The sequence below is a fragment of the Sipha flava genome, unplaced genomic scaffold (assembly GCF_003268045.1).
Source record: "Sipha flava isolate LNK unplaced genomic scaffold, YSA_version1 302_pilon_pilon, whole genome shotgun sequence".
Lineage (NCBI taxonomy): Eukaryota > Metazoa > Arthropoda > Insecta > Hemiptera > Aphididae > Sipha > Sipha flava.
This window is the reverse complement of record NW_020272978.1, coordinates 184,435-211,966: the sequence shown is the minus strand read 5'-3', so window position 1 is coordinate 211,966 and position 27,532 is coordinate 184,435. Positions and strand designations below refer to the sequence as shown.

Sequence of the window (27,532 nt, the reverse complement as noted above, 5' to 3'; positions counted from 1 at the left end):
TATTATATATGTACCTATATATTGTATTTAGCATTATGTATTATAAAGTATTGTTCTAAAATAAATTCCAGTTGTCTCGATTTTTTGGCCAACTCCTCTATCACTTCGTGAACAGTAATTTCAACTTCCCTATGAATGTTTAACAGCCAATTCTGCAAACATGTAAGAATTTTTGTTAATTTTTTATTTTTTGGAGAGGTTCTGGGAGTATCCAGTACTCATGGACCCCCCCCCCCCCGTAAATACGCCACTAAAAAGATCCTAATATAGTTTGAAAATAGTAGAAAATATCAGATAAATAAACGGTTCAGGCCGATCGTCTTTACTATTTCTGGGATTATTGTTCTATGAATACACAAAATAAATATAATCAAGTAATTCCTACTTACTAAACCAGTTTAATCAAAATGCATTCACCTTAAATGTCTCTGTATTTTTCCTTCAGGTTTCCCATACATTTCTTCAAAAGTGATTGGACTTTTAAAAGTGAAAAGTCTCAAATACCATTCAAATTACAATCGATATGGAGGCTATAAAAACGTCACTGTGCATTTCACTAATAACACATAATAGCGCTAAACACCAATATGAAAACATAACATAATTCTAAAACGTTTCTTGTTTTGTGTTTCGAATGTTAAATTAAAAAGAAAAAAAAAATTAAAATAATTCAGTCGAAAAAACCGAGTGTGTACCATAGAAGTCGTACACGGGTGTTCATAAATATTTTTTACGGTACCGAAAAATAATTTTAACGAGAAAAAAATATACCGTTCACCGATGTGCTAGTACACTTACACGCACTCACACGTATATATGCATATATCTATGCGTATACACATGTATATAAATATGTATGCATATGTACATGTTATAGGTTCACCATAGAATTTTTACAACAAAGTGGTAGGGAAAAAACCGAGGAAAAAATAGACGTCTATGAGATAGGCAAGGTACATTCGAAAGAATGATATATACTTACCACAACTCATGGGAGCTGGGGATCAACCCGCCATCGCCGCCACCGCCTCCGCTCGTTCGCGAAAACCGTCTAATACTTTGTCTACCTCTTGCCGCCACCCGTTACCCCTTTCAGTTCCACCCTAAACTAATATAACAACAAATCTATACATTTAATGCAGCGGTAGTAGGTACTACACTCGTACCTACGTATATTTGTCTACACGTATTTTACGCGGCCTCCGCCGACACCGACAGGCGTGTACACCAAGTTTGTACATTTAATATTTTCTCTCACCGTTAGACACACACACACACACACACACACACACATATATATATATAAACACACAGTATATATACTCTTTTCCATTTTATTTATTACCTCGGTTTCTTTTACCCATAACTTTACTCCGACAACCCCTCAGGTTTTCACCTCGTTTTTCTCGCCCCTCCCCCCACTACGTCCTCACGTTGTTCCTGTGGCCCAGGCCTGTCTACCATGTACGCGCAAAATGTAATATAAATGTATAACACACGTGCGCACACACGAGCGATGTTGTTATTACTGTTATCATAATGGTTACACGTAAGACGGTGACGTTTTTCTTTTCCCAAGGCGTCATCTGAACGATAATGCAATCCACCTGTAGAAACTGGCGCGGACAAGTGTATAATATACTCGATCGCTATAATCAGAGCTCGCCGTAAGGTGTAGATGCCGCTCAAAGTGACATGGTATGAGAGAAAGGGTGTAGGAACGCTACTCTTAATTTGTGTAGACGGGATTCGTAAAAATTATTTTGATTTGTCGACGGTATTTTTTTTTTTTTTTCAAAATTAATGGTTTTCTCTTTGGTTGGAGTAGTTACGTTTTCAAGGAGCAGTGAACACTTTTTTGTAGCGCTTCACCGTTGCCCTCTAAATTTTGCCGCCCGGAGAAATTTCTCCGCCTTAAAAGCAACTTTGATAGCTACTCATTGTTTATGATGAGGCGATGAACGAGCAAAATACAAATGACAATGATAATGTTTGACACAGTCAAATAAAAGTGAGTACCTCCTAAGTGGAATGACAAAACTTTTTCCTATTACTTACTCCTACTACTGTGTTATTGAAATCTGCATTATCTCATCTGCTCTTAAGCAAACAACACATGTAACGCGATTTTTTAATAAAAAAATACATTTAATTGAAAATCAAAAATTAACCCCCTAGTATGTAGATATATCGATTGTTGAATTTCGTTTTATTCTTTCTATGTAGTTACTCTTATGTTTAAAAACAAAAGAGAAAAGACTATTCATTTATTAATTTAATTTTATATTAGATCACCATGCATATTACTAAAGGTAACAAATAAAGTTATACACTACATATTATATTTCTCAGGTGTGATGTTCAACTGTGATGTTAAATGTTTACATCAATACTGTAAAACCTCGCTAAGATGGAACGTTTGTAAGGTGGAAACCCCTGTATCACGGAAAATAATAGTTGCAACTGGCGATCCTTAATGTTTACTTCGTATCGTCAATATCCGTAAGATGACATTTAAAACTATGTAATAAAATGCTGATTATACGATCACAGAACATAAATATTCTATTATTTTTGGACAACGCGACATGCCATCCTAGCGTTGAATTGTCCAACGTAAAAATTCACATGCTACCCATTTACACCACGGCAAGTTGTAATTTACACCTTTAAATCGTACTACCGTAAATTCATGCTACAGTCACTTGTTTGTAAAATGGACAGTTCTTCTTTGGTTCGCTAGTTTGTCAATTCAATAACTGTGCGTGTAATAATCTTAAAAATGAATGTGTTCTAACTGTTTTTGTAAATCTGGATTCCTAATTGATGGCTTTGACGTGAATTCTAATTAAAATGTCCTGACCGAAATTCAAGGTATTTTTGTTGCTATTGATGTTGTCCACTAACACTTTTTTCACTTTGATGACCAGCTTGAGATACAGCAAACTCATTATTCGATCATATCCATCATTGAGGATCAAGTTGAAAACGATGAGAATAACGAATTTGACGAACACTATAAAGAACCAATAAGTCTCATAAAATACTATAAAACTGCTATTTCTTACCTCGATAAACTACAAAAATTTTCCTTTACAGTATCAAATAGTGAGCTTTTAGATTTAACACCAAGAACCAAAGAATGTGGAAAATGCGACGTTTCAAAAAAAAAAAAAAAAATTAATCACTGATTTTTTTCTAAGAATTGTGAGTTGGACATCCAATTTTTCTAATAATCTAAGTTATTTAATTTATAACTCTAAATTATACAAGTTATACCTACATATTTATAAGAATAATATATATAACAATATATATTGAAGTAAAAAAATGAATAATCTTTATTTTTTTTTTTCGTGAACATCAAAACGGATACCTCGGAAAAATTGGACGATCCCAAGCGGTTCCGTCTTCGAGATGTATTGCATATTAAGTATTTCAATATTTCATCAATTTTTTTAGTGGTTAACAAAAATTACAATTTAGTTTTAATTTCATTATCATATTTTACAAACAAAATTTCAATGTTAAAATAGGTATTTCATTTACACCAATGAAAACCAAAATATGTTAAGCATTCGAAACATAAATAAGATAGGGAAACGCGTGAAAGGCAAATCATTTTAAAACCTCAAGCAATTACCATGGTTGGTATCTTATGAAATTATTTTAACCATTTTCATTTTAACTCATTTAATTTGAATTCAAACAAATTTATTTCCTTAATCTGATATTTCTCTACATTTATCGTTAACTATTTACATAATAAACAAGTATGATAAATTTTAAATTATTTTCCTTGTATTCTGTAATTAACATAAATGTCGAAGGTATCTTATAGAAATTAACCCGGTGGGTTTTCAATTTTATTATAAACCATTACTCATCTTAAACGTATACGCACAAAATGTATGGTTCATTTTCAAAACGTCCAAACTTTTTATACATATAAACACCAATAAAAATTTAAAATGAAGTTTCATCTATAAATAGAAGTCTGTATTATGTTTTATTGGAATTATTTTAGAACATTTTTACTAATGATTAATTTTGGACAGAATTTCGCCAAGCAATTGAAGAATATCAACTATAATACCCCCTATTATGTGTTGTTAGTGAGTTATAATTGGTTTTAATTTATAACGTATGGAGTTATTTGTTATTTATTGAATATTATACTGGCGGCTGGTAAAAATAAATAACACAATAATACGCATTCTACCTACTTTGGATGAACATTTAATAAATATTTTACTCGCTGGGAGTTAGTTTTGTTGATGGTGGTTTAGAAATATTTTTATTATGATTTAACTATAACGATAAAAGTAGAAGAAAAAAAAAAGTTTAAATTTTTTTTTTTTTAATGAAATTAAAATGAAAATATTATTTTAAATCCAACTGCCGGTGCAATATACAGAAAGAAGAACAATGGTATATTATTATATAGTAACATTATTTGTATTAGTACAAGTCGACTACTTAGAGCTGCACAATGTTAATTATGACAATGTATTAGTCGCTAGATTTTATTTAAGGAACCTTTATAGTTGTCTGATAAATACACACAATACCCGAGATAATAATTAATAGTAGCAACTTAGACGAGTTTTTCTATTGTGCGAGCTATTGTCAATAAAAATAAACAATGCCGGAGTGTTTGTTCTAATGAAATTTTAATTAAAACGCCATTGACAATCGTGTGTTTTTTATTCTTATTATATATATCAATGAGAGAAAGATGCGAGACACAGAGGGAAAGTAAAAAATAAATAAATAAAATAAAATTATTTTTTTTTGTTGAACAGATAAAGTAGAAAAATATAATATATAGGTACTTTATATAGCAGTTGTCGGGTCAGTCTATATAATATGTACGCACCCTTTCACATTTAAATCTATATTTTTCCTTTCCCTATTCCCGCCACACGCCATACTCTAACCGGATAACAATATCCTTCGCGTACACGAATGATATTCGGCGATTCAATACTACCGTTCGAGGATTTATTTCTTCTGTTTTTCTTTATCGTTTTAAATCGTTATTGTTTTGCGCGTCATTAAATCGTCGCCTTCGTCAACCAACAAGTTGCTTTCGTTTGCCGGGACAATAACAGGAATACGATTTCTGCGGTACTGCGCACCGTCCGTTCGTTCATCGTATAACCACCATCTTGCCGAACACGTTTTAATGGCATTTAATTGATTTAGAGCGGACCGTAGCGCTATGTGTATCTTTTGTCTGGTCAAATATTAGCGTAAGTATTGGCAGTCACTCGTGACGTAAATCCTCGTCGCATTTGAAGCGCTATTATTTCTTGTAATTACTGCGAAATCGAATGCTTGTGAACGAGCGTTCGATAAAAACACTGTGCAGGTTGTACCGAGACACGTGTAGGAAACCATGTATTTGCCATTAAACGTGTGCAAAAATATGTATACCTACATAAACTGATTAGAATATTTTCGATTGACAAGTGACGGCGTACGTACCTTTGATAGCAAATATTTTTGTGCCCAGAAAATGATATTGTTAAAATGACTAAATACTCAATCTGTATGAGCACAAAAAAATTAAGGATGATTACATTTTACATTTTAAAGCTCGTCCGACGAAATATAGAACATGTTCGTTCCCGAAATCGTCCTCGTCGAGTTGACCGTTCGTTCCACTTGAAACCACTGACAATATTTTTCGAATCAACTGCCAATAAATTTGCAAAATACTGCCGTTGGTTTTGAGTGAAAATCAGTCGACTTAGTTAAGCTAACTTACCGGACATCCGTAACGTGCCGGTGTTGAGCCAATTCTGACGTTAGTAGATCCTAGACCAGGGATGGCAAATCTATGGCACGCGAAAAATTAAAATATTTTCATCTTATATATATATATTATTTTAATTTTTAATATTAAATAACATCACAATTATAGTAGATAATAATACACCAAATATCAAATAATTGACATCAAGCATTCAACAAAAAAAAATTGCATCAAGAAATAAATAGTTAACAAAGTAATGTTATCATATTAAGTACCTAAATTAACCTTTTTTATATGAATACATTAAAACTACAATACAACTACATACAATAAAACTACAATAAATTTTTTACAATATTAAATATAATATTAATATATATAATACTTTTCATGGCACGTTTGAAAAAAAAAAAAAAGTAATTTTTGGCTAGTTCAAATAATTTTCCACCCCTGTCCTATTCTATAACTAGTGATCCAACACTAGAGCAATGCTAACATTGTAGCCATAGCATCAGTGGTGTACCGAGGTTTTTATTACTGTGGATCAATAATTATAATTTATCTATACTGTTTAAACAATTTATTTGCATAAACATTTTTTATTTAAAAAATTAATATAGCTTAAATTGTGAACTGAGCAAACATAATTATCATTAAAATTAAAATATTTTACCTTACATTTTTGTTACATACTTCCTACATGGTTTATGAATAGTTCACAGATTTCACACAATAAGAAAAAATTATAAAATATAGGTATAGGAATACATAAGTACTTTTAGTTACAATAATAGGTATTACAATAATTTTCTTTGATTTTTTATTAGTAAGTGAAAAAATAAAAGAAGAAGGTTATTACATTTTAACCAAAAGCTTTATTAAATATTTAAAACATTAATAATTTGTCTGTTTAAAAACATTTAAAATCTATTTTATAACGTATTTTTATAATAAAAATTCATTAAGAACTGATTTTTTTGTTAAAAAAAGAAGCGAAATATAAGAATACAAGACGTTATGAACTTAAGACATTCAAACTCAATAGTCGACGGATGCTTAATTAATCATAATCGGTAAATTGGTAAACATAACTCATAAAATGATAATAAAGTTGATAATAAAATGATAAATAAAGTAGGTGCATTATTTTATTGTGACTGTGATAGTGTAAATGTGCTAGTATAGCTTAATTTAACTGAGCGTTTGTAATACAATGATATATAAATAAATGACTCGTACTTTAGATAATAATCTACGTATAATTTTTTTTTTTTATTGTATTTCCTTATAAATACATAACATATATATGAAGAATATATCTACTCCTGAAAGCGTAGCTTGTGATGGAGCAGAGAGTTAAATTTATAGATAATTTACATAAAAATAAATGCATTTTATACATAACCATGTATATAATAATTGAAGTAAAATAATCGCTCTTATGGTTTTGAATGTACGAAACTATCTAAATTTATTCTGGATTGTCGAATCCATCTGAAAATAAACAACTAACTTTGATACATATTATATCAGACAACAGTATCACAATATACAATGACCTGTATATATTTTGTAATGGGTATGTATGAGTTTATAAATATCTTTTCAAAGAAACAACACTATGGTTGAGGCTTAAATAAAATGATTTTAAATCATTAAGCCAATGGTTGAAATAATATGTTTTTCTTTTAAAATATAAAATGTTCAATATTATGATGAAGTCCATCAAAAATCAAAATATGGGCCAAATAATAACGAGGAAAAAAACTGTGGTTCAACTGATATCCCCCCCCCCCCCATGAGTCTGTCACTGAACGGAATTGTATTCGTACTCTGCCATGATTTGGATAACCAATACAGACGCAGTAGTGCGCCCGTTGTGAGTGTCGGCGAACATTTTCGATTGGGATTTATTGTTTCTTGTGCGGTGTTCATTAAATTTGGATCATTTTCACTACCCGAATTGGTTGATTTTCGTTTATTACTCGTACCGGTGATTGGATACGCCAAATTCAAATACATTTTTAATATGTTTTACCGTTCAAACACAACGCGCACGACAAAACACTCTATTTGTCGCACTCGTTGAACAAAAGGAAAAGTAAATAAATGGCCTAAAAATAAACTCAATATAAATCGATCGATAAATTTTCATTAAAATTGTGCAGGGGTGGTATGTTGGTAACTAATAATTCCTAAAAGCAAAGAGATAATCAATTGTCTAAAGTTTCACAGTTTTAAAGTTACATCCTTTGACGATACGCCATGCAAAACACTCTCGACGTATTTATTGGATGTACTAGTAGTACACCTCCAATTATTAATACTCCCGATTCGATTTATTTAGCAATATTATTTTCATAGTCGCAAGTAAGGAATTTCAATAAGGGGGAGGGGGGGCCTTCAGCACTATCATTTTTAAGCAATAGCCTCAACTTACAACCATTTTTAAGCAATGATTGTAAGTTGAGACTTTGTCCATATACATTTAAATGATCCAAAATAATCATTTAATTATTATTATTAATTATAATAACTTTTAGCTGTAATGTTTCAAGATAAAATTAAATTAAATGAAAAAAAAAAACCCAATCATATAAAATAATAAAATGTTAAGATATAAAACGATAATGAATCCGGAGAACCGAGTTCATAATAGGGGAGGCTTATATATGCCTATGATATTGCATTTTAGGAAATGTTTAAGTGTTTAACATTCGTGAATTATATTTTATTTTTGATTTATTCAACTAGGTAGAGTATAGTTTAGTGTTTCTCACAAACTGATAAAATAATTTAAATAACTATTTTAATAATTGAAGTACCTAATTTGATGTATTCAATAAAAATGTATGAAATACCTTTTTTATTCCAGAATACGAGAATACGACTTATGTCTTTTATAAAACAGTCTATCCCACCTAAATAAATTACCAAATTAAAAAAAAAATTATAATAACTTAACAGGAAATTGTTAAAAATGATTGTATATTTTTGCAGTTTTATGTGACAAAATTAACTAAAAACTAAGCCCCAGCGCAAATGGAGGAGTTAGGGGTTCCACCCCTCTAAATATTAGAAACAATTTTTATAAAAAAAATTATCTGACCTACTAATTTAATAGTTATTTCAATTTCCCATGAGCCTTGCAAATAAAATATATACCTATATCTTTACTTATAATGTGTAATTAATCATTTTATTTATCAACATTTTACATTTTGCATATTTTCTCAAATCCCCCGAAATGTTTTCCCGTGTTCGCACGTGTTCGCTTAGCATTAACGTATTTAGTTGAAATAATAAAATTCATTATAATGTAATTGATTGCTGGTTAAAAAATAATATTTCAATTTCTTATCTATTTAAAAGTTCTAGCTAAAAATTATTTTTCGATGTAAAAAATATTATTTTTTAATTTTAATTTTTAATACTTAAACATAATTATTATTATAATAGCGAATTATATTCGTACAAGTTTTGGATGCTTGTAATTTTATTAAGGCGATGTTTATTTTAATATTTCAAAAATTATATGCAATTACGATTTTCGTAAAATAATTTACCACAGTACGATTCTTTCTACGATGTTGATTTTTTACCAAAAGGTTCCGACTGATGATTAAATGGAGTTATAAGATGTAGTTTAAATGAATTTTAAGACATATTTTAATCTGAATTAAATGAAAACATCTAAGTCTTAACGTTCTTTGGTATATCCTTTTCGTATTAATTATACTGTTAACAATGGAAATTCGAGTACCGTCGTGTGTCGCATAAAAGAACATAACAAAGACCTCGGAGCCATGATATCCTATTATCTAATGATTTATTTTTTACTGAACATTTACGTATACTCATTATAGAAAATTACATACATTTGGCTCATTACAGCGAAATTCCAAGTAGATTACAAATACAATCTCATAAAAAACTCTTAATTGCACTTTAATACAGTCATCAGCTACTCGAATTATTGTTAATTTTCCGTTAATCATTATTAATTATCATCAGATTATCAAACTAGGTAAAAAATAAGATTTTTTTTCTGCGATCATGTACAAAATAGGTACGATTCAACAATGTCTATCAAGTCTCAGTACAACAATATTTTCAAATTATTATTAGTATCATCGTCCATACGTAAAAACCAGAAGAGTTGACAAAAGATAAACTAAGTTGATTAAATGTAATTGTAATACGAAATTGTTTTAATATTCTTTGTCATAAAATAAAAATATCGATGGTGAATTAAAATGAATTTCATACAATTGATTTAATTTTAAATGACTGGTCATTTTTTTATTCTATGCGTCTGATTAATTAATCAAAAATATTTTTCAAAAAGCTTATTATAAGAACTAGGAATGAATAATTTCAATTTGGATTGATTTAAATTGAATATGTGAGACTTCAAACATTTTTTTTAACTTTAAAGTTTCACTTTAAACTTGATAAAAAAAATAATTGTTAAATTTACTAAAATACTTATTGATTATCAAAATAATTTAATGTTAAAATATTTTATTACGGTGAATGTTGGAAATTGGTGTTTACCGTAATTTACCAGTGAGTATTGATGTTTTCTAATATCATAACTGGCGTTTATTGGTGCGTCAATGTGTATTAGAACGATGTTACAATAATTGTAACTAATAATCTTTATACCATAGGGTGATGAAAACCTCATAAAGTGTACTTATTGTCGGTATCTAATTTCTTTTATACAACCATTTTAAAATAATACGTGTTAATAAATAAATATTAAAATAGGATACTTTTTTTTTTTTATTATTTTTTAAACAAATTCAAAACGTTTTTTTTTTTTTTTTTGATTTCTAAACAATCAGTAGTTAATTAATAAATATTCAAAATTTAAACCGAACGTAGCACACATTGTAGGAACATATTTACACATATACGTATATAAAAAAATATATTTAGTTTTTAGAAATAAAAATTAATAAAATTAAAATGGAAATTTATGCGACGATTGGTTTTTTATATTTTTGTGTTTGAATGGAATATGTTTTCTATTTCAGTAATATCACTGCACGTACTTGTAAAGGCGCAAAATTATAAATGTTACATTGGAAAGGTCCGCTCAAACCAAAGCGGTAGCGGTGGCTGTAGCGGCAGCGAAATTTAATGTCCATATGTTTTAATACGAGTGCACTCACATCGCGAAATTAATACCGCGGCGAAAATGTTACCGCAAGATTGAGCGCGATATTTTTATTTTTCGCTGCAGACACTATATTTTTCGCTTACCGCTGCTCAGTTGTAAATTCCCAACTATGAGTTATCTACATTTTATTATTAATACCTATATTATTATCTATAGAAAGTTTATTATTAAATTGTGTGATATATTTTGATTTTATATTCAAACACATATCTAATCATCGTAATCGTACATCTTGCAGTTTACACCTTGCAGTTGAATCTAACGTCGTGGTGTTTGCATGTACGTATTATCTTGTTTAAAATATATTATTTATAATAAAAATGACCAATAAAGTAGAACAGTTAATAGCTATTGTTTATTAATTCGTTGTTTTGTACTTTAAAATATTAATATTAATAAATAAAAATATAATAATAACTAAAATACATGTACGCGCATGGGTGTCACAATGTCGACTAGTAATTTTCGGCGAAATATTTCGCTCTCCGGTTAGGTTAGATCAGCGGTATTTAAAAAGCGATAAATACCGCTGCCGCTACCGCTTCGGTTTGAGCGGACCTTAACCCACCACATCCACTATTATTGACATTCTTAATGCGAAGTAAATAACCATAATTTTATGGTACCTTCAAAATTAACTTTTTCAACAAAATGTGTAGAGTGAACGTATATATATATATATATATATATATATGTGTGTGTGTGTGTGTGTTTGTGTGTGTGAGTACATATTTTGTACGTGTTTAAACAGTGTAAAATTATACAATCATAAAAATGATAGACCAAAAGTTTTTTTTTAAAAAAGTCCACCAAACGTAGATAGTGCTCATTTCAGAACTACTAACTTGACGGCAATTTTAAATTATCCCTTACTACCTAAATCACGTTTATTTTTGTAAGTAATGAATTTTCAGGCTGCCATAAATACAGTATTATTTTTGATTTTCTTTCCTACTGTTTTATTGCCTATCATTATAGAGCCTTGCAATTAAGTGCATAAAAAAAAGAACATGAAAAATTATAGAAAAATTCCACACTCATAGCTTTGAAAATATGAATTTGTTTATAATTATTCTTTACAATAAATTAGTTGAATAGGTAATGCTAACCGTCATTTGAAATAGTTTTTTGACAGTAAAAGTTGTGAGCATGATAATACTGGCTTGGTAAATTATTGTTATAAGGCTTATAATATAAGCGATTACCGACCGTCGATTTTTTGATACTTTCGATTTTTCGTTGTGGTTTAAACATATATAGATTCACATAAAGAGTATTGTTACGAATTGAATAAATCATAAAATATACATCTAATATTATTATTATTGTCATACTTATTTTTATCTTTTTTTTTTTATATACATAAACTATTTTAACCACCTTGCTTTATCTTTCTTTTTAATATTTTACAAATAAACCTTTCTCTCTTTTTTATCTTCATTTAGCTGATAATTTCTACATTACCATTAAACGCTTAAAGTTTGTACTGTGCTGTGCATTTAAAACAACTAGTTTTGGATAATTTTTCATTATAATTTCGTTACGAATTATTATAGTTACCTTCAGTGATTGCTATCTGTTGACATGATTTCAATACATTCATAGCCGTTTATTTATGTACTAATGATAAGTAAAGTAAAAGGAGGAAAGAAGTGTAGACCTTAAGGTAATATAACTTTGTCACGGAACTATGAGATATCTATGAGTTATAATAAATTACAATATTTTCATAGGTTTTTATTTTATACAAACATGAAATGTCTAAGCCAATGATTTTCAGTGTGATATTATCGTTATTCGTTCATCTATTTTTTGCTACACTTCTGCTTTTGGTGCAATTAAAATAGTAAATTCGGCGGCACTAATATAATGTGCTATTTACATAGAAAAATTACAGAAAATATAAAATGCTACAAGGCAAACGTGCCAATTCAGTCATCATCGCAAATTAATAAATATAAAAATATAAATAAAAAAATAATATAATATAAATTAAAACTATTTAAAATTTTATTTTATACAGATACTTTTCTGCAATCAATTGATAAATAAATATAGTTTGTAATAGCAAATTATTCGTTACAACTGTTAGTTACATCTGGTATTTAATATACAATATTTATTATATAATTTAATATAAATAAATAAATGTTTAGCCTACAGTATTATTATATTTGTAAACTACGACTGGTTTCGAATTAAAAATTCATCATCAGATATATATATATATATACAAAGTCAATAAAATCGCGACTAACAAATTAAAATTATTTTTTAATCGTTTGTAAAGTTTGAATTTTAATTACTATTATTACTTTGAAAGTAGTGTATTATAAATAATAATATAAAAAAAACTGAGTTTTATTTAAAAAAAATAAAATACAATAAAGGGCTAATTTTTTTTTAATTTTCCTCAACTTTTTAGATTTATTCGTTGATAAATTATTAATATTTTGAATTTTATTATTGGAATATTGAAACGTCAACATTGATTTTGAATTTTAGCCAGGATGTTTTTTGTTGTTTTTTATTCTTTGAACACAATGGTGTTAAAATATAAACAACAATTACGTGATGCTGACAAACAACAATCATAATATGTGCACGAGAGGTTTTAATTTTTATTGTTATTCTTCTGACCTACCACGATGCCTTGCCCTATTTTCCTGACCCCTGAAAGATTTTTCTGGCCGCTTGTAAAATTTGAATTTTCATTATTATTATTTTGAAAGTAATGTATTGTAAAAAAATAATATATAACCCTATGAGTTATATTTAAAAAAAAAATTACAATAAAGGGTTAAAGTAGTAATGGTGGTGATGGTTAATGAATGAAATACAATAGTGTTCAGTCTTTTATTTTACATCTAAAACGTGACTATAAAACCGTATGTCCAACACAATAACTAACGTGTAAATAAACCCGTATATAATATACGATGTACATTTTTTTCCATCTTCTATTGTTGGTAGATAAATATTGTACTCGTATTTGAAACACAAATAAATCTTACGTTCAGTGTTAAAAATATGTATATGGTATGTTTATTATTGCTGGCAGACAAACGATTCTTAGAAAAACCCGGCATATTTACAGTCGAGTTTTCAAAAATGTGTAAAAAAAAATCGATCGTTTTAGCTTCTCTATAGTGTTCATATTTTAAATCTAATAATTTGATCAACAGATCCTCAAGTGATCAATTTACGAGTTATAGATTTTCGATATTATTTAACACTTCCAGGGTAGTTAATTCCTTAAATTATCAACTTAACGTGTTTAAAAACGAATTCATTACGTCAAACAATTTAACGGTTATGTAACCCCGCGGCGAGGTCCTTGATTTAACCTTAAATTAATAAAATAGTAAAAAATGAATTGTATTATTTAATCGGTGTTCAAAATAATATTTCGTATTTTCGTGTTAAATGAGATCCATCAACACATTTTTATGATGTACAGAATGGTACAGATGGAAAGCAACTTCAATTCAAATTATTCGTTAGCAAAACGAGGACAGTAGACATGTTTCAATTTACATAACCGCATCTACGCAATATATTATTTAGCCGTTAACCTTAAGATGCTACTCGTGTGTAATTCGACCAATTTTACGGAAAAAAGATTATTTCTATTTTAGAAAATTTCTATTGATCCTTGTGCTGTATTGTATTTGAATAATTATGATTTAATGGGATCAATTACATCAAAAACGGGTGAAGAGAGTTTTTTTAGGTCTGGTGCAATGAACGTTTATTGACTTTAATATCCTTTACAAATAGTTATGTTTTTATTTTCGAATTAATGCGGTGAAATAAAATACTATAAATTCTTGCAGAAGCCGAGTAATGAAAAATGTTTATTTAGTCGGAGTCATATGTATGCTAACAATGTTATTTGAGAAGTATGATTTTTAAATGTACTCGTATTTTTAATACTCTTTTTACGTTTAAATTGATATTTACAATTTATGTACTCACTTATTACATTCATATAAATATTTAATCAAAAAATGTTTGCAATGTTATGTGTAACATGTTTTATTGTACTTACGGCATCTTGGTATTATGTTAAAACGTCAGTTAAATCCTAAATGTAATCATTAACTTTATTACAAGCGTGTTTACTGAGCTTTATTTGATCACCGAACCCTTTGACTGTCCTTTTAAAGCGGCCTACTCTGTCAATAATTAGTGAACGTTTAAGTTTTTAGTATACTGTTATAGAAAACAATTAAATTATGTCACTAAACTACATAACATTAAATATTAATAATAATATTAATTGTATTGACATTCAAGTATTTGATTCATTGTTTCGATTATTATCAACAGGGCTGACCCTAGATTTTGCAGGGCCTTGGATAAAATAATTTTGCCTTAACTTTTTTTTAATGGGTTTCCTATATTAGAATATTTTCTAATGTTTTTTATATATATATATACAGTGGCGTAGATACAATTTTTTTCTGGGGAGGGGGTGTTTAAGAGTAAGATTTTAAGTGTTTTTAGTATATCTTAAAACGAGGTCATATGTAATAATATTACATTTAAAATGGTATTATTATTATGTCCCGTATTTAATGAAAATTATTTTGTTTCTCAATTTTTAATATATACCTAATCTTAGTAAAATCAAAATATTTTACTATAATATGAAAATATTAATAAATAATAATCAAATATCATTAAAAAGAAATCTGTGGGGAGGGGTGGAAACCCCTTAACCTTCCCCGTAACTACGTCACTGTATATATATATATTAATAATTTTTATAATGTTAGGTATTTTACTCTATAAAGAGACATTTTTAGTAATAATTTAAATATAAATAATATGTACTATTTTAATGTTTTATTATTATATATAAATGATAAAGTCACTCCATATATATAATTGATTCTTTAAGTAGTCATCATTATCAACAATATTTTTTCAATACCTAAACTTATATTTATTCTCTACATTAATGTTTTCAGTCGAAGTTTTATCAATATTTATAATATATGGTATGTTAATTAAATTCAAAGGATTTAAAATTTTTGGATTTTTAGTAATATCTTCATTTTTAGATATGATCTAAAATTTATTCATGGTATCCCAATTTCTCTTTTTACCTTTATTGACTCATATTTCTTAAACTTGTTCCGTTTCTTGACCTTTTTTCCTTAATTTCAATAATAACCAGAACTAGTCAACAATCCTATAAAATATCAATTTATCGATTAACTAGTATTATTATTTTGTGCCTATATTAAGTTAAAACCCAATTACTATTTTATTAAATATAATTTTTAACTAATATGATTGGTAAAAGACAAAAGTCGTGTATTGTACTATTAGTAGCCGGTTGGTAGCAATTGACGTTATATTATTAAAAGTTGTTGTTTTATTTTATACTGTATTCCATTTTAATGTTTTTAAATAATAGCTATTCAAGTAATGAATAATAATAATTACTAATTTATAATTTTGCTTAAAAATACAAGTAAAAAAACGTAATAATAAGGTTATAATTATATTTTAAGTTATAATGTTACCATTGACATTTTGGACCGTTGTCCACCGCTTATCTTAAAGACACCATTTATATAGTGAATTTTCGTGTTTCTCTTGTTTTGTCAAAATTTAATATTTATAAGCTTATATATATATATATATATTTTTTGTTAATTCAACAAATAGGAGATATATGAGAAACTTTTTATTACTTTTTCAAGACTTTTTGTCAAACCATAATAATTTTATTGACATTTTACGTAAAAATTTTTTAAAAAATATATAACTTTCAAATACCTATGAAAAGTGTATGTGATTATTATTTTTTGATACATGATGAGAATAAAAATATTATTTTTTCGAATTGAAAGTCGTCCTAATGACGTGAATGTTGCCGGTTTTTTAACTAATTTTTTAACAGTATTTTGTAATTATTAAAAAAAATGTTGGAAAAATTATAAACTGACATCCCATAAGTATAACTAAGTAATCAGAAATCTTACGTGATTATGATAACTGGAGACTTGGTTGAGATCGTGTACAGAGACATAAAAATAGAAAAAAAATGCACAACAGGCAAATCCAATTATACATAAAATAATGAAATAATTTCAATTATAATACTAATTGTTAATTATTCACACCTTAATAGAATATTATGAAATTTTTCAATAAGGTGACAGCAGCAGTCTTTCGTCGAAATATGATAAAAATCAAGTGAAATGATTGTACTAATTGTTGTTGTAGGTATCTTACGACGACGATGTACAAATGGATAACGAATAAAAATAAAACGAAATATTCCACTGACTACGGGCGTACGAGAAGATACCTTTAGCATACTACTATTGTTAACTAAGACGGATTTTTAAGCTTTATTACCTTCATAAAATATTTTATTATAAAGAATTTGTACGAAATGTAATAAATACTAGTTCCAGCTTTTGCTCTTCGATATATGTATTTTCAATTTAACTGTTTGGCAATTTTCATGGCGTAAGTTTAGTGCCCTAGAATATGTGCAGGGCCAAGGAAAAATGTCCCAGATAATCTACCATAGACTCTGATTATTAATTTATTTTTTTATATTTGAATATTAATTATTATAACGATAATTCTAGACCAATCAACATATACATATACAATATACATATCAACACATTTTTTACTGTGAAAATGTGTTAAATGTAATTTATTTTAATTTTTAGCAAAATAGTTACTCGTATAGTTTCAAGTAATGCGAGAGAAATTATTGGAAAGCTTGATAGATTTATATTATTTATTTAATATTATCCTGAGGTTCAATTAATGATTCGTAAATCAAATACATTACACAAAGAAGATCCTTCAAATTTCTGTAAATACTGTCCACTTACTTATGAAAAGACGGAAAATTTAAAACTTAAGTACATGAGTTTTAATAACTTTTTGGTTATTTTTCGGTAACCCCAGATTTTCTCAGAACCGATTTATCATCACTTAAAAATTCACATTAATAATAAGTCATTACACATACACATGCATATTTTACGACAACACAAGTCTGCATATAAAAGTTGACTCTTTCGAACTTCGGTTTTAATTATAAACTTAATGTTAATTGCATTTTTATTACTGAAAAGTAGTGATTATTCAATTTTTTCTCGTTATCTAATAAACAATTTCTTATCTAAGTATAGGACATCGAAATTATGGCTTATTTCCTGTAATATACCATATAGTTTATTCTATAAAAGCATATTTAATCAAATCGAATAGACCTAATTATGAAACACATGCATAGAAAATTTATTTTAAAAACGATTCACCTCGTGAAAAGATAGAAATAAAGACTTTTTTTTTTTTTATTGAACAAAATGATTTTATTAAATATATTGTAGTAAACATTTCATACTGAATTTATAAAATAAATCATATTTCGTGATAAATATATATATATATATATATATAATTTGTCTTTTACAGTTCTCTAGTTTTTTTTTGTTAATTTATAATTGGTGTTGTCATTACTCGTTACTGCAGCACCTATTTTGTTAAATCAGTTTATTCATTTTGTACTTATAAAATTGTGTCACTGTAAATAAGCTGTCAATAATATACTGCAATCATGCATTGAACAGTTTATTAATTATAGTTATTACGGAAATGCAGAATTCAATATGTACCTAGGCAGTACATTGTACTTATTAAAGATATACAATATCTATAGTGTAGATATATCATATTCGAGAAAGTTTGTTCGCATCGGAAAAGCTTGTTACGCCTGGTCATGATCATGGTGGTAATATTTATTAATAAATATATTTGTCTATTAGATTTCTTTATTCACTGAATTAAGCTGGGACGTTAAATTTTATTATTATTTATTAGAGATATCATTACATCATGTATGATTTTTAGTACAATGTTTACTGACCAAATATATGATGTAGGCACTAGTTATTCCGTTTTTTGAAAATATTTCTTAGAAATATATTTATTTATAAATTATTTAGAAACTATCAAAACTAACAACGAGAACGTTAATGTATCATTATATTATTATTATGCTTTTAACTATCGTATACATATTTTTACTTGATATTTTCAATTGCAAACCAAAGTGAAATTTATTCACTCTCAATTGGATTTTTAAGATTTAAGTTATATTAGTGTTGGTTGTGTTATATTCTTTTGTAAATATTTTATTAATACCGGGATGGTGGTAAATACTTAAAATTCTTAAGCTAAGTTCATTATATAAATTAAATTATGAATAATTCTCTAAAATACACTGAACAATAACCAAATGGTTTTTGTACTGTATACTCAAATATGCTCTAGCCAAATTATATTTCAAAATTTGCAACACTTATTTAAAGAAAAAAAAATTACTAAAATTTTAAGGATAATCGGTGTTTATTCTAATTGTTTTTATCTATTGCTTATTTGTTTATTTTACGGGGATAGAATGATATCTATTAGTAACTATTTCTAACGTATTACAATACGCATACCTCCATAGGAAAGAAAACTGCCATACCATAAAAAGAACTTCATTATTTATGGAATTTTCAGTACAATTAATATTAATTATTTGCTTATATTCAATATTTTTACTTTATTTCGTTTCGCAGGTACGACACGAGACAGTTATCGGCAAGTATACAAAATCCACCGAGATGGTGGTCATCGCCTTTGGGGTTCGGTGACCGAGCCTACTTTCACACGAGCAACAGTGAATTACAGAAGTTCGACCAGGATTTAGTTGATCATCTGACAGTGGACAGAGCCATGGCCACCGATACCGGGATATACAGATGCAGAATTGACTTCCTAAAAGCGCCCACTCGAAACCGTCTAGTCAACCTAACAGTCATAGGTAATGGACGAAACGCAAGGCGTAGTAATTTAATTTGACCAGTCTTTGATATTATTATTATTGGATATGTTGTTATATGTACTTCGTATAGTTTTAATTAACACGAGTTGGAACTCAGAGGGTACATTTCAGCTCTTATGAAACAACAAAGGTTATACGATAAATTTAAAACAATATTAAATTCATAAAAAAATGATCAGAAAAAGAAATCCGACGACTCGAAGAATTGTGTTATGTTAGCGATAACTGATTACCAGATGATGAATTGACTTGATGATTGTATATTATAAACATGGCTGTTCATACCGAGAATTGAGTTCAATTTATGTTTCACATAATTAATTTTTATTTTTATCTATACATTTTTTATTTTTTTTTACACCAAAATAATGAAAAATGAGAAGCCACGAAAAAATAAATTAAAGGCAAATATTGAGTCAATGATTGCTTGTTAATATTGGTTATGCAAGTATCTGTATCACGTTATACCTGAAAAAGTTTTGACGCGTTCGATTGACGGTCCCCATTTGAATTTAGTTTACTAAAAATGTATTAGTACGATGTATATTTTACTCTAAATATTACTACAAATAATCAAGAGAAAAAGTTTTGAAAAATTATTAATTAAAATGAAAACTAAAAATACGATATTGGCAGTTCTAAATGAAACTGTTGTATTTATAACACTATATTTATTCAAGACGTACAAGAACTGATAAGGTGTCAGATCTCAATTACATTAACTTAGCGTAAGATAGCATTACATTATTATATATTTGAATACAATGATAAATCATCGAAGTCAAAAAACGATTTATAGTTAAAATCGATTTACTTTATACATATATATTTATATATAATGAATCGACTCCAAAACGTATTATTATGAGATTTGTTTAAGCTATTATACTATATTTAAAAATTCTGACTCTTAATGCATAACATTTGAAATGCCATTAAATTAAAACAAAATATTATTATAATTGTTATTTATTTTTAGATTCATTTTAATGGAAATTTCAAATTTAAATATTTTAACCTAGTAGGTATACAAAAAATATTGTGTAGAATGCATTAAATTTAATAATAAATAAGAATTAAAAAATTTTCTGAAAGGTATGCATATATTGTACGACACCGATTAAAAATGTTTGTAAAACAATAAAAATGATCAATATTTTGAAAATTTATTTAATAATGAAAATTGATTTGATTACTACTGAAAAATTTGAGAATAAATATTAGTCATCTAGCTTAACCTTTAAAATGTTGGTTTATTGTTTCATAATTATTTTAGTATCAAAATAACAAAAAAACATTTTGTTCAAAATAAGTTTGTTGTGATTTTGTAAGTTTTTCTTTAGTTTCTCGATAGTTTTTCACAATTTTCAGACTACTAGGGTGGTCCAAAAATGACATACTTTAAGTACCATCTGTGTTCAATTTCCAATCGATAGAGTGGTTATGTGAAACTTTTAGAGGACTCCTTTCCGAAAAAGTGTTTACCAAAAAAAAAAGAAAAACTGCTATTGTAAAACCAATAGATTCTTCTCTCCCTTTAGAATTTAAGAGAAGAAAGATAAAATAATATTTCAGATGTTTCTGTATTTTTTTATTTTTATTTTTTTTTATTAAATAGATAAAATAATGTTATTCAAATGCAACGTGTAAGTATGTATATTTAATAAGTAAAATGTATTTAGTGAAAATACACTATAAATGTATGCACTATGTAGTTAATCTATCAGCTATCATAATATGGTCAAGTTATCTTGATTTAAGATTGTTTAATATGTTTTAGATTTAAACTTAAAAGGTTGATATGGATATGAGGAAGTAATCATTAGTTTTATTTAAACTTATTCTCTGATGAAAATAATTACTTTTAAGAGCTTAACACTTTTCACGTTGGATCGTTTGTTACTAAAGTTTTAAGGAAACATCTGTCATTGACATACTTAGCTCTAGGGGTCGAAGTCTCGACCAGATACTTTACAAGCTTACAAGTCATTAAACGTGCTAATTACTGAATTTTTAAATACAAATCATTCATAAATCATAGTTTCAAACAAAATATGAAAGTTAGTACTTCAACTTCGTGTAATTTAGATAAATAATAAGTTTGTTTTAAACTGATTGGGTATCGCCTATAAATATGAGTGAAGCATTATTATCTGGTTCGTTTACTAATAATTAATCAAATTTCAATATTGACAGACTTTGGTTGATTACATGTAAATAGGACAAGATCATTTGTAATCAATTCTAACGTGGTAGGTTCCTATTAAATGATGTTATAATTTGATATCTAAACGCACATATTTTCACTAATGGTTTTTTAAACCTAAAATATTTTCGATATAAATTAAAATAAAATAATAAATAATTTTACAAAAAGTTCTGACGTATAATATCCAAAAATTATTTAAAAATCAAATAAGAATAGCATTTTTATTTTGTGAATGTTTAGGTAATAGTTAATATTGCAATTGTTGTGTCGTTGTTATGATCATATTTTATTTTCTAGTACAATTTTCATACAAATTTAAATTGTTTTCGTCTACTGCATTTTGTTATTTATTTAACAATAATTGTAATTATTACATCTTTTCCTTCGGAAATTAATTTTAAAATAATATAAATACGTAAGAAATTTCAAGCTGAGTTTATATTTACAATTTTATTGAATCTAATAGTTTATTATATAATTTTAGTTTTATTATGATACGTATTTTGAGTAAATTTTGATTTTAAAATCTATGTCAGATACCGAGAAAACTACAATTTTTTCAAGTGTTATACATTCAGTAAATTAAACATAAATATTTACTTCGGCGTATCCTGAAGAAGGGGGCTGTAGTTTGTTGGTTATAATCTCGAAAACTGTAGCTAAATATTTGAAGAATAATAATAATATCAAACATGTACAAATTAGAAAAAATATTTATAAAAAAACTACAAATAATAACCGAACTCAAATCCTAGTATGCTTATCGTTAACATTTAATTACTGTTATCGAATAAAATCGCTTTTAGATAAAAATTATTACCCCTTAACCAAGATACAATTCGATGATGGATCGTCGCGGTGCTTGATGGTCACCATTGTAATGTACGAACTAAATAAGAAATGTTACAAGTTTATTTTTTAATTTAACATTCTGATTAGATGCAAATTCAATCGCACTGCAATCAAAGGCGAAATTAGAAATGTTTATGTCCAGGGAAAATTTTAAAATTAACTTCATATCATAGACCAAGAATCAAATACCCTTCCCCATAGTTATTTTCTTATAATCAGCATACAATCATACTTATTGAGCTTTAAACACATTATCAATGACAAAGTTAAAAATATCAAACTAGTAGACAATAATATATAATATACTACAAAAATTACACCCTCAAAAATGTTACGCTCGGGGATGAATCCCCGTCTTCGTCCCCCTAGCTCTGCCTCTGATCGCAATACGCATAGGTTAGACTTGTTCTATATATTGCCATATAGCACTACGGTGACACCGCTTACCCATATTGCATGATACGTGTTCAATAAGGGCGTCGTTCATAACCGCACACTTTCAAAAATAGATCGTCGTTCAAAACCGCACACTTTTATATCTTAATCCCACATAATTTCGCCAAATTAAACCGTTCAATGCCGCACAAATTTATATATATCAATTACGTATACATTTGTCTAAAATAACATGAGTGCACCTCGAGATCGAACGGGATCACTCGCTCGCTCGGACAGTTAAAAACGAAAATAACCCCCGATTTGCTATGTAACATTACCCCAAGTAGGTCCCAGAATAAAAAAAGATTTTGTATAGGACTCATACGAAACCGGGAACGTAAACTGTACATGCAAAGTATGCAAAGAGAAAGGAACTATTAACCAAATGTGTGCGGTTTTAAATTATCGAATTTTCAAATTTCTCCTTTTAACAATAGAATAAATATGTGCGGTTATGAACGGTAAGTGTGCGGTTTTGATGACCGCCGTTCAATAATAATTAAACACCGATTGGAGTATTGATTTTTTACGATTTTCAATCTATTTACCAATTTTGAGTGCGTTTTTCATAACAGTATTTTTAAGTAATATTTCTCATTTTGTTGAAAAATATAACATATATCATTATTTAGAAATATTCACCGTAAATTTAAATAATTAGTAAAAACATATCAAAACATAAAAAAATAATTGATGAATACACCTAATCAAATTTAAATGATCACATATTAAATGTAAAATTAGAATTGTGGACTTGTGGTATACTAAATATTCAACTTCATCAGTGTCTGAATTCAAGAGGATATATGCTAGGTATTGAAGTATACTTCCAAACCAGTCCTGACGCTTAACTAATATTACCCAAACTTCTGCAAATATTCATAATAATAACACTTCCAGTGTCTACCGTCACAAAACCACCATCGTTTTCAACTCTCCGTCGTCTAAAAACTTATTTGAGAAATTCTTTTGAACAAATATATATGAATGGTTTAGTCTTATTCATAGTATTCATATTGACGTGGGTATCAATAATGTCATAGATGAATTTGCAAGAACGTCAAAACGAAAAATGTATTTACATTAATAATTTAATAAAAATTAATATTTATAAAATTTTAATTTCTATTATCAGTATTGAAATAAATATATGATGAGAAAAAATTATTTTGTTAACCTTAAATATTTTTCCCAAAAAAAAAAAATATTTGGTTACCTCACTAAAAATTAATATTTTACGCATTATTATGGCACGCGAAAGGATAATTTAGAATATTAAAACTGTCAAAAATATTTTTACATATTGAATATTATATAGTGCAAATATATTTATTAATATTCATGGTATTATAATTATATATATACATTTAATGTTAACATTCGTACTTGTAAATCAATTTATTTTTTATTGAAAATTTTGAAATTAAAATTTTCTATATTTTCTCTGTACCTACTTATATTCAAAATTGGATTTTCTATTTTCATTACTTATATTTTCGTATCATGTGTTTTTTACAGTCGCTCCGGGTCGGCCGAAAATTTACTTCGAACAGAAAAATACAGTTGAAGGGAACAGTCCAGAAAATTATCAACGAGATTCGGAAAACATCGTTATCGACGAGGGCACTCCAACAGTCACATTGGTGTGCATCGTTAACGGAGGTAAATAGTCTTAAAGGGGAACGCAGTTTACGCAACATTCACATGTTCAATAAACGAGTGATTGATAACACGCAGAACTCGATCTGATTCATAAGGAAAATGCAGATTTGCGAACTTTCGTGTGTGGTATATCGAATAGGTAGATACGAAATAAGAATTACTTACGCTGGCGTATTGCGACTTGCGAAGAGGATAGCCAATGTTGGGCACAGATAACTTAAAATGTATTTAGATAAAGATAAAATATAGTCGGTAAAACTTAGTCTAAGATAAAGGTAAAAGGTAAAACAATAAATATCTAGTTGAAAACTGTTTTCATTTATTTTTGTTAACTATATGTTTATACGGGTATGTATATAATATAGATATAGTGACAATATTATACAGAAATAGATATCTATACACCATGACATTGTGTATATCTGAGTATCTACTGAGTAGTGATATTTGTCAACGATAAGTAATTAGGGGGTAAAATAACATTTTTAACTGTAGGATGAAATAATTATATTTAATTTTTTTTCTGTTTATTTACAATTTATTGTTATTGCAGATTAGACTACTGTGATTCTTGGTTATTTTATTATTATGAGTAAAAAATAATCAATAAAATTTCATTTATCTAAATAAATTCGTTTAGATAACATTTTTATTCATCTAAGATACTACAACGAATAACTATTTCTTCGACTATCTAGACAAGATGAAGGATAATTAATTATTTATCTCGATAATCCTTAATACTGAGGCTAGCCAATTTTAAAGAAAATACCCTATTCTCGTTGCGTAGTTTAAATTTAATACAGTTTTTCATCATTTTTCATACAACATTTAACAAAAAATAAATAAATAAATAAATTATGCAACATTTTTTCCGAAAAAAATTGTTTGAAATTTCAAAGATCCTAAGCTAGAAAGAAAAATTATATGCCAATAAATACAGTCAGCTTTTGGAATTATATATTTTATAAATAGCATCTCGTATTTTACATAGATATATTGAATTATATCAGTGCATGTTTGTGTTAAAGTCTTTGCTTATTTAGGTCAGTTTTAATTTCCCAAGTATAATTTTATTTTGTTGTGCTGATCAAAGAGCTTAAGAATTAATCCCAAGAAATCTTGTACTTACATTTTATAAAGTAAAAACGCTGAAAAATAATAAATTTATTTATAATTGTTCATCCTAAAAATTATTTTTTTTATGCATCACAAGGTAAACTCAAGTTGTATCGAAAAGAAATAGAACTATAATAAAGGATATCAATACTTAAATTAATGTTATATTTTCTATAAAAATAATGTAGGAGGTATTAGACAAATTTATATTTTATTAAAAAATATATATACATTATCTTACTAAATGTTTGTGTATCTTTTAGGTCAATAATTATTTTAATGCTGTATTATAGTATAATTGTACTTGCCTCGATTGTGGTATTATTTAATCTTATTACATCATATACCTCTAAATAATATTAAAAATGATATTACACTTAATTGCTGTAAATATTAAAACATTAACAGCGTTCTAAATTACTGTATGAGAAACGAATAGAGTATTAAAAGTAAATACGTATAAAAAGCGGTACCCCGACAAAATATCGCCGGTAAAATATCGCGAAACCAATATATCGTAAAGAAATAATACCGCCGTATAATATTATCGAGTCTGTATATTGCATTTAACTTTATCTTATCTAATCGTATTCACTTTTTACCTTTTTTATTTAGACTTTGAAGATTATCTTCAAGGTATTTTAATGAGTAAAATATATAATATATTAATTTTTTTTTTAATACCTATATCAATTCTACAATATAACAATATTATATGCTTAAAATATATTATTTATTTATAATTAAATTACTGCTATATTTCATGCTGACGATATGTATACTGGCGATATTTATTCCATACGATACAATGGTTTCGTGATATTTTAGTTGCGATATTTTACCGGCGATATTTTGTCGATGATTCATAAAAAGCCAAATGAATCTTATCTTTCGACAAAATTTATTGTTATGAATATTTTTTGATAAATATGTATTATGTGTGATTCATACACACATTATTAGCATCGAAAATGGAATTAAAATATTAAATTCAAGATTTTTTTTTTTTTTGTGTTGATGTGGTTCAAAAACAATTTGTATTTGTATTGCTTTTTCATAAGTCATCTGGTATTTAATACTCCGTGTCAACGTTTTTCAACAATAGTCAATTCGGAAAATTATTTTCACCATCGATTGCATATGGATATGGTTTATTTTTCCATTATCTCCAAAGTTGTTATTTATGAAAGATAATTTAGCTTACATAATCTGATATTTTGTCGGCCACTGGTATACCCTTATCGACCTATTGTGTTATACTGACAAGATAATTAGTTACGAGTCTGTTATGGTGGTTAAGAAAGGGCCCACGGATAATTTATTTTTAGACACATATATCATATTATAATAATGGTGATAAAATTTATTTTTTTAATTATTATTGTATGTTTTCAAAACCAATTATCACAAGACTTATGAAATATC

At 27.4% G+C, this 27,532-nt stretch overlaps 1 protein-coding gene across 2 annotated transcripts in view; it reads left to right on the top strand.

Annotated features, from left to right (window-relative positions):
- LOC112686242 overlaps positions 1 to 27,532 on the top strand; it is a 245,020-nt gene that overhangs the window by 130,600 nt on the left and 86,888 nt on the right. For both annotated transcript variants that reach the window (XM_025558448.1, XM_025558449.1), the window contains exons 4-5: positions 19,562 to 19,806; positions 24,845 to 24,988. In XM_025558448.1, coding sequence (XP_025414233.1) covers positions 19,562 to 19,806; positions 24,845 to 24,988 — 389 coding nt within the window. The remainder of the gene's footprint in view (positions 1 to 19,561; positions 19,807 to 24,844; positions 24,989 to 27,532) is intronic.